We start from the raw sequence: 8,401 nt of genomic DNA, 5'->3' as shown, positions 1-8,401 counted from the left end.
CCTTTAAAAATTTATTCACCAATTAAATACATTGTTAACCATTAAATATATAATTTATATTTTGTATGTAATATTCTATTATGCAATTAAAAAAATATTTTTATTTTTGGACTGAACTGATTTTTAATTTGTTGATATTTATTTTGTTAGATTTTGAATTTTTTTTGCCCGGAAATTCAACTATCCAAACGGTTAAATCCAGTATTATAAACCAATATCAAGATTGTCATACACACACTGGTAAATTTGTATTTAGCGGGAAAAAAAATTAAGCCAACATCACGCGGGCTAATTCGTCTGGAAGCTGATGTACAGAATAAATAAAAGATTCAGGGAAGGGAAAATGCATTACATTTGTTTGAATTAGAAAAATTAAATTTGTGAGCAGACTATAAAGAAAAAGACCAAATCAACCTTAGAATATGAAGAGATCATTTGCATGGAAGTAATAAAGCGTGAGAAAAGGAAATTGTTATTATAAATTAACCAACTGAAGTTTACTTTAATTTGTTTGAATAATATTGAGTACAAATAAAACATCTGCAGTAGAGTTGTTTAATTAATGGCTCTCGAAATTTTTTCTTTTTGAGCCATGAAAATGATCCATATTGTGGAATGTAAATGAAAAGATGGGAAAGGGTCTGAAAAATTCTTTATTTACTCAAGGGAATCCACCACCTCCTATTCCACCTCCAGATCCTCCACCAAATCCACCTCCTCCGCCGATTCCGCCACCAATACTTCCTCCTAATCCTCCAATGCTACCTCCAATTCCACCACCAATTCCTCCTCCAAAACCTCCAGAGCCAATCCCCACTCCTCCTCCTCCACCTCCACCAATACCTCCACTGATACCTCCAAGTCCGCCACTTGCACCCCCGCCAAAGCCGCCACCTCCACCTATCCCTCCACCAATACCACCCCCTAAACCACCTCCACCACCAAGCCCTCCACCTCCTGAGATCGGATGATCGAAGGAGAATGTTTTCTCATCATTGAGAGGACCCTCTGAGCTGACAAGCTTTCTTGCATTGGCGGTGCAAAAAAGAATACCAAGAAGAACCAAGAGATTAACAAATTTGGAAGTCATCTCAATCTCCGAATAAAAGATATGCCTTGATTCTTGATTGATGAGAATTTAGGAAACGAAAAGGGGATTATAAAGTGCTACAAGTAAACAATTATTGAAGTGAATCGCTAGGAGTATTTTAACCCCTTCATCTGTAAACCTCCTCCTAATTGTTAACGTAAGAATTTATGTGGCTCATGTAATTTATTAAAGAAACTGTAAATGAAATTTTAATTGAAGTAGTTTGGTGAAGTTAATGAATTCTCTAATTTGGTCTTATTCATTACTGATGCATTAAATAATTTGGAAGATAGAAAGTTTAACGTAAGGAGTGATGATATTCTTAGTTGATCACGACGGTAGTTGTCATATGTGGCATAAAACGATCAACTTCTTGTGTTTGAAACACTTCAAAACACAAGAAACAACGAACTGAACGAACTTTTTTTTGCTCCTTTTAGAATGAAAAGAAACAAGATTTTGATGTAAAATTTTGGTAGGAAAAGGATGTTACATCATATGCTTTGATTGCATAAAATAGGAGTGAATGAAACCATCATATAGGAATTCAATTTATAAGGGTTGATGTGTTGCAACTGAAGAGTCATAACCTAAAAATCAACTTGTTTCACGAAAAGTTGCACATGTTGATAGCCACTCTTCTCGCCCTAGGCTGCTACTCGAGCGGCGTTCTTTATATAAAATTTGATTTTTTATTTCGGAAATCATGTTTTTCCAACCCAACTTCGTTTACTAATTTCTCATTCATCCGAAAATAGTTTTCAACATTCAAATATAAAAAATTTATCTACTCCACGAGTAGAACATGATTGACTCATTTCTTGCCAAATTCAAGTAGCGAGACCCATCCAAATATGTGGTCAAAATTTGATGAAAATAAACTTTATAAACTATTTTCCAACATTTAGTTAGTATGACGTGATAACCTTTTACAAAGAAGCTTTGTAAGATATTAATAGAGAATTAACGTTAAAAGGGGATTAGGGACGAAGCCAACTCTTAATCATTAATAATCGAATATCAACACAGTATTTGAAACATGAGTGATTGTAAGTATTATAAATTTGTCCATAGGGTAATGTGCTTGGTAAATGTAGCACAAAAGGATAACTTTAAGCTATTAAGCTTTTAATTGACTTATATAGACATACTAGCTATTTAAATTTTTTACGAGAAATCATGGTAAAGGAGGACACATGACTTATTCATATGTCTTTATATGAGCACATAATAATATGCAAACGTGTGTGATGAGTTTCAATATGCTTTTAAGATTGGCCTTGGAAATGGCCCCGTGTCAGGGTAAAATAGTCGTGTGTGTGGGTAGTTTTCGTCATGTAATCATGTAATTGCCTAGTCTTACCAAAATGTTGATTTTTATTCATGTCAATCTCTCATTTTAGATTAGTACGAAGACAAACTGAACCATTTAGAAATAGATTAATTAAGGATTTGATAATTGAAAAACCTATTGAAACCTCTGACTATTCATTCAATTAAAAAAAGAAGAAGCACTGTTACCCTATTATGTGATTTATTAGTTCAATACCTCAATTTACGTTTCAAGAGTCAAAATTATTGGTCGACGTTTATTGACTTTTTAGGCATGAACAATTATTTATGATAATATTTCCTTATCTATTTCACAAAGAACGAATTTGGAAGCATCAATCAGTGTTGAACTTCTATTATTTCATTGCTTTAATCTTGTATCAAAACTAATATATAACTATTGTAACGTTTATGTTAATTAGGCTTCAGTTTATTCATCAACGTTAGACAAATTTTTCTATGTTATCTTGTTTGAAACAATTACTTTTATTTCACTAAAATTTGAAATCAAATTGAACCGCAATATATGGTTGTTTGGTTTTGCTTTGTTTCTTACTGTTTCACGCGGGTTAGTCGCTAACAATTAAAAAGGGATCAGACGATTGTGTAAGGGACAAACCTCTTGAGACAAAGTCCCAAAAATGGGCGTTTTTTATTGACGATGACTTTACAATTGAAAAGTAAAAACAGAATGCTTCCAAGGAGCGCAAGCACACGAGTTACTATAAAAGAAGTGTTTAAATCTAAATTAAGAAATTGAAAGTTACATATTCTCTGTTTGAGAGTGTTTGATTCGGGGTCTTTTGCTCTATGTCTTTTCTTCCTTTTATACTCCCTGGGTAATTTCTTCGTGATCAACTGCTTAAGAAACCGCTTGATCGCTCTATAACTGTCCACTTTCCTTGTAGTGGCCAACTTGTTATGGAACTGCCTTCTTTAACTGCTGTCACTACTTTTGTCGTTCAACCGTCTTCAATTGAATTTATTGAATCGTGGAACGTGATAGAACTACCCAATAACTGCTTCATTAACTGCACTTTTGGGTAACCATGACTTCTTATGTTTGCTAAGATGATGGGCGACTTGAATATTTGGACGAGAGCAGAGTCACAGCTCTGGACGACTGCATGGCAATTCATTCGCTCAAATCTTGGACGACTTGCAACCTTGGGCGATGGTATTTCTGCGTTCATGGGCTTCCTTATTTGGGCATTTATCCTTTATTGCCTGACTGGGTCGTTCTTTGGGCTATTTAATTTTGAGGATCTTCTAATTGGGCTCCATTCCTTGGCTATTCGACTTGGGCTGAACTTTTTGTGTGTCAACACTTACGAAAAATGAAATGAGTTGGTTTGGATTTCAAAATAGGCGATGATGAGGTAAATAAATAATTCAAATGTAAGACAAAACCATTCATAAATGTAATCTTGTTCAAAAAGAATAAAAGTTGTTAGGATTTTTACCAATCTCCCATGTCCCAGGAAATAATGATCATTCACAGATTTGCATTAATAGATAGGAAAGAAACCACAGCAATGGCAGAACATAAAACCAGCAAAGAATTAGACAAATAATCTCAATAATTTCTTGGTCTTGGGACTAAATTTCATCAACCAGCAGGGATTTAACCCCAGTCAATCTGCCATTCAATAGGAATATTACATAGGAATTGTTTTACACAAAACAACACCACTCACCAACACTCATCAGGCCTTACCAGTAAGAAAATCACAGAAAGTTACAGAGACTTGTTGCAAAGAATTTTCTCTCTCAATCTCACTTTCTCTTACTACAAAATGTGTTCCCCACATTCTCTTGCTCACACCCTTTCACGTATCAGCCATCTATCCTACTTATAGGCAAAGGAATGTAGAGATTTACAAGAATATGTATGTATGATTCAGCTACAACAACTATCAGAAAATCTGTTAGAACCAAAGGCTCCTAACTGATTTTTCTAACTCACTAACTGATCCAATTAATGAGTTTAACCAACCGAATCAAGAATCAACATTTTCTCTACAAAAGTGAAGAATGTTCTGCTGCTTATATTCTTCGTATTCAAACATTTTGCTGATTCTCACTACTTTTTGAGGTTTTACACAATTCATAAAATTTTATGCAAAAGGCATGTATAAAAACAAACCCGTTATGGATAACACAGAAGAAAGCATAAAAAGAGATCATAAAATTAATATAATATTTTTTTTTTCTTTATATTTTCACTTCTATCCGTCTTTATGGAGTCTATAGTATAAAAAAAAATGATTTCCAATGAATTCATATTACTTTTCAAATAACACAATATCAACTATCAAGTACATATACTTGGAGTGTTACCAAATCTTATGAGATGCATCATTTTTTCATGACATCTAATCTTAGCCAATTTCAAAATGGACGTCAGACAAGACCTAGGCAAGGCCCAAGAAGTGACCGCCTTAGCCCACAATCTTTGAAGGTGGTCCTTTGATTTCCTACAAGTGAACAAGATTGTGAACAAGTAATAAAGTAATTAATAGAGTATTAAACCCACGAGAACTATGTATTTTATTGAATTAAAATTAATTGCAACTTTAATCGAATATCAAACAAGTTTTGTTATCTTTTTATATTAATATCTAAATTATTAATTAAACTAGAATTTTTTTTTTTAAATATGTGAAAGTATTGCTAAGATGTTGAATTTCTCTTGCTATTCCATTTTTAGTGTAACAATTAAATTGACAATTTGAAATCATTTATGTTGATCAATGTTCATAATTTAATTGAAAACATCTCTCGATAGCAATCAAATTTATTCCCCTCGTGTGACCCTTCTATCTCTCAATTAAAGATGCAAATATGATAAATACATTAACAAGTGCTAGAACACCTATTGAAACCATATAAAGTGTATAGGTATATTTTTATCCTATATTGAATCTTACAATGTTTATTATATTATGCATAAATCATATTCTCTCTCTCGATAACAATAAAGTCTACTAACAATTTAATTGGTGATCAAACAATAGAAAAGAATGATAAAAAAGATAATAAACATTCACAAATCAAACGAAATTAAAGTGAAAATAATTAATTAAAAACTAAAAATGGCATAATAAGGGTTTAACTCATCTTAGCAATATATAAAACTAGCCTAACTTATTGAAATTACAAAAAAATCATATTTAAGCGAAAATACATAATCGAAATTTTTGATAAACTGAGAAGATGGAGATGAATATTGAAATTTTGAATCTATTCAACGGTTTCCTGATGAATCTACTTTTGCGCTCTCTTTTCTTTGCCCAAAAACCAAGTTTGAATCTTCACTTGATTGAATTCTTACAAATATCTTTCAATTCTCTTACAAAAACTATGAATTTTCCTCCTTTGATCATAATAATTAATGAGTATTGAAGTATAATATGTATCCGAAAGATGTATGAGAGGTCTCCTTAGTTGGTTGCCATGTTTTGTATTTATAGAGGCGAATAAAGTCAAAAGTCGTGCAAGAAAGTGGTTTCCATGTAGAATTTTAAATGAACAAGGAATCTGGCTTGGAATTATTTTTCTTGTACAATTGGGGTTAACAACCCTGATTGACAGTGTACTAACAAGAGGGGCGACCCATGATTTTTTTATTCAGCGTGAGCCCTCTTCCTATATGTTTAATTGTCAACTGGGGTTGTTAGTTGACACATAGCACAACTGATCTGGCTTGAATCAACTATTGAAATGTTGCAATTCAGTCCCTATATTTTGGGTTTTACAATTTTTCAACAATTTTCACTCCTTTCTTCCAATTCCTCGTTCAATCATTAAGTTTTACCCATTTAACATAATATACAACAGTTTAAAATATATTTTGTCAAAAGAACTATCAAATATCGCTATTAGTTATTTTCTACAAACAAAGATAAATTAAATGAAAATGCTCATCTGTCCACAACCAATTATTAAGGGTTTAGTGGTAGTGTGTTCATACTGAGCCCATAGGTATACTTGTTTCGAATCCTAAATTATCTTTCCGTTTTTACGGCAATTTGTTTGCATATGGGTTGCTATGTTTTTCTTTTATTTTTTTAATTCGTCATAAATCTTTATGAAGGAAAAAAATTTGAATGCACAATACGATTTGACAGCCTAACTTTTATAGTTCGATCAGGTTTAAAGAAAATCTTAGTTTGGACATGACGTCCATACACACAAGCATGCAGGTTTTATTTAATTTTGATTGTTGCTCGATGATTACACATGCTCAAACATATTTTTGGCTCAATTTGGAGCTATTTAATTTGTGTCCAACCTAAGGAAAATAAAATATCAAAACCTTTGCAACAGAAACACTCTAATTAGGATAGCGTGTTCGTGTTTGTATTGGACACGTGTCAATACTGACACTTTTTGGACACTTTACGATAATCGTTTTTTTCTTATTATAGCTATTGTATATTTTTAACTCAAAATTATTAATAAATAACAAATAAGTACTCATATTTGAAAGATTTCAACAAGAAAAATCAATAATAAGTATAAAAATAAATTTATTCTATATAAATGATGAATTTCAAAAAAATTAATTAATGTGTCGACGATGTGTCATATCAGTACATTTAAAAAAAATCATGAGTCAATGTATTCACACGTATCGTGTCGGATACACATGTCCGTATCGGTGCATTATAAATCTAAACCTTCATCATACACAAAAGTCTTCTATGACATCAGTCAAAATATATCCAGATCGAGCGTTGTCAAAGTCATTTTGAATTGATCATCATAATTAAGTTTGATATGACTTATTTATTCGGGATTAAGCATTGGCGAATTTATTCACTTAGATATTATGGCATTAAAGTTCCCGTAAAATTATTAAATTTCACATTTTTAAAGTGTGCACTATAACTTACTTTTTATAGTTGTGACAAAATTATAAGAATAAGCCAAATTTAACCTTATAACATAATAAGATTTGCATCGAAGTAATGAAGCATGAGATAAGGAAAGAGGCATATTAATTTAACCAAAGGAAGCTTGAATTAATTGGTTGAGCATTGAAATTGAAACTTCTTTAATTATTCAAGGGATTGCTCCATCGCCTATTCCACCACCATATCCTCCACCAAATCCAAATCCACTACCATATCCTCCACCTAATCCGCCTCCACCTCCACCTCCACCTCCGCCGCCACCACCTCCTGAATTCCAGTGATCAAAGAAGATTTTTTCATCATTGAAAGAACCATCTGATTCAACTAGCTTTCTCGCAGTGGTGGTGCAAATAAGAACACCAAGAAGAACCAAGAGAACAAATTTGGAAGTCATCTCAATTTGCAAGTATAAGACTGCTCTTGATTGATGAGAATTTAGGATATGAAGAAGGGATTATATAATGCTTGAATATCAATTATTTGCATTAAAGTTTAATGCTTGAATTAATGTAGGAGTTAGTGGAGTCTCATTAACTTGACGGTTATAAAGAAAGTACTAGTACTTTAATTTATATTTTTAGTTATTAATTAGTGAAATAAAGGATGTTATTTACGTTACTAGTATATGTATCCGCATGTTCTCATTTCTTTCCAAGCGTTTAGCTATTAAAAAAGCTCATTATAATTAATAATTCTTCTAATGCAATATTTCAGATTACGCATTTACGTTAATTTATATTCCACTAGATGTGTTATTTTTCATAACTTGAAGAAATTTTGAGTCAAGTATCAGATAGATCTAAAAATAAATGTGGGAAATGAAATTTTACTTGAAGGGAATTCTCTGGCACGAAATTCAATATTTAAATATCTCTCATTCTGATAATTGAGACAGAAAATCCATCCGATACTATTCGCTTGCTATTCGCTCTAGCAAGTAGATCATTACAAAAAAGTTCTTGATTGTTTACATATGCTCGAAACAGTCTACGTAATTTTTTTTTTCCCACTTTTAAATTGAATCATTGTATCCTTTTGGGGAGGGTTATATACATATATA

General features: G+C 32.1%; 1 protein-coding gene across 1 annotated transcript; it reads right to left on the bottom strand.

Annotated features, from left to right (window-relative positions):
- Positions 1–645: 645 nt before the first annotated feature.
- On the bottom strand, positions 646–7,735 carry LOC111387143 (glycine-rich cell wall structural protein-like). The gene is made up of 2 exons (XM_023011675.1): positions 7,519–7,735; positions 646–957 (listed from the first exon to the last, which is right to left on the bottom strand). The coding sequence occupies exons 1-2, from the start codon at positions 7,733–7,735 to the stop codon at positions 662–664; spliced, it is 513 nt and encodes a 170-aa protein (XP_022867443.1). The 3' UTR covers positions 646–661.
- Positions 7,736–8,401: the final 666 nt, after the last annotated feature.

This window comes from Olea europaea, unplaced genomic scaffold (assembly GCF_002742605.1).
Source record: "Olea europaea var. sylvestris unplaced genomic scaffold, O_europaea_v1 scaffold392, whole genome shotgun sequence".
Taxonomy (NCBI): Eukaryota; Viridiplantae; Streptophyta; class Magnoliopsida; order Lamiales; family Oleaceae; genus Olea; species Olea europaea.
Note: the sequence above shows the minus strand (reverse complement) of the source record. Positions and strands in the feature narration are given on the sequence as shown.

What these genes read in the sequence shown, in the direction of transcription:
- LOC111387143 (XM_023011675.1), bottom strand. Translation starts at nt 7,735, where the DNA reads ATGACTTCCAAATTTGTTCTCTTGGTTCTTCTTGGTGTTCTTATTTGC. An exon ending in ATTTGGTGGAGGATATGGTG is followed by an intron (nt 958 to 7,518) that starts GTGGAATAGGCG and finishes ATCCGATCTCAG; the next exon opens with GAGGTGGAGGGCTTGGTGGT.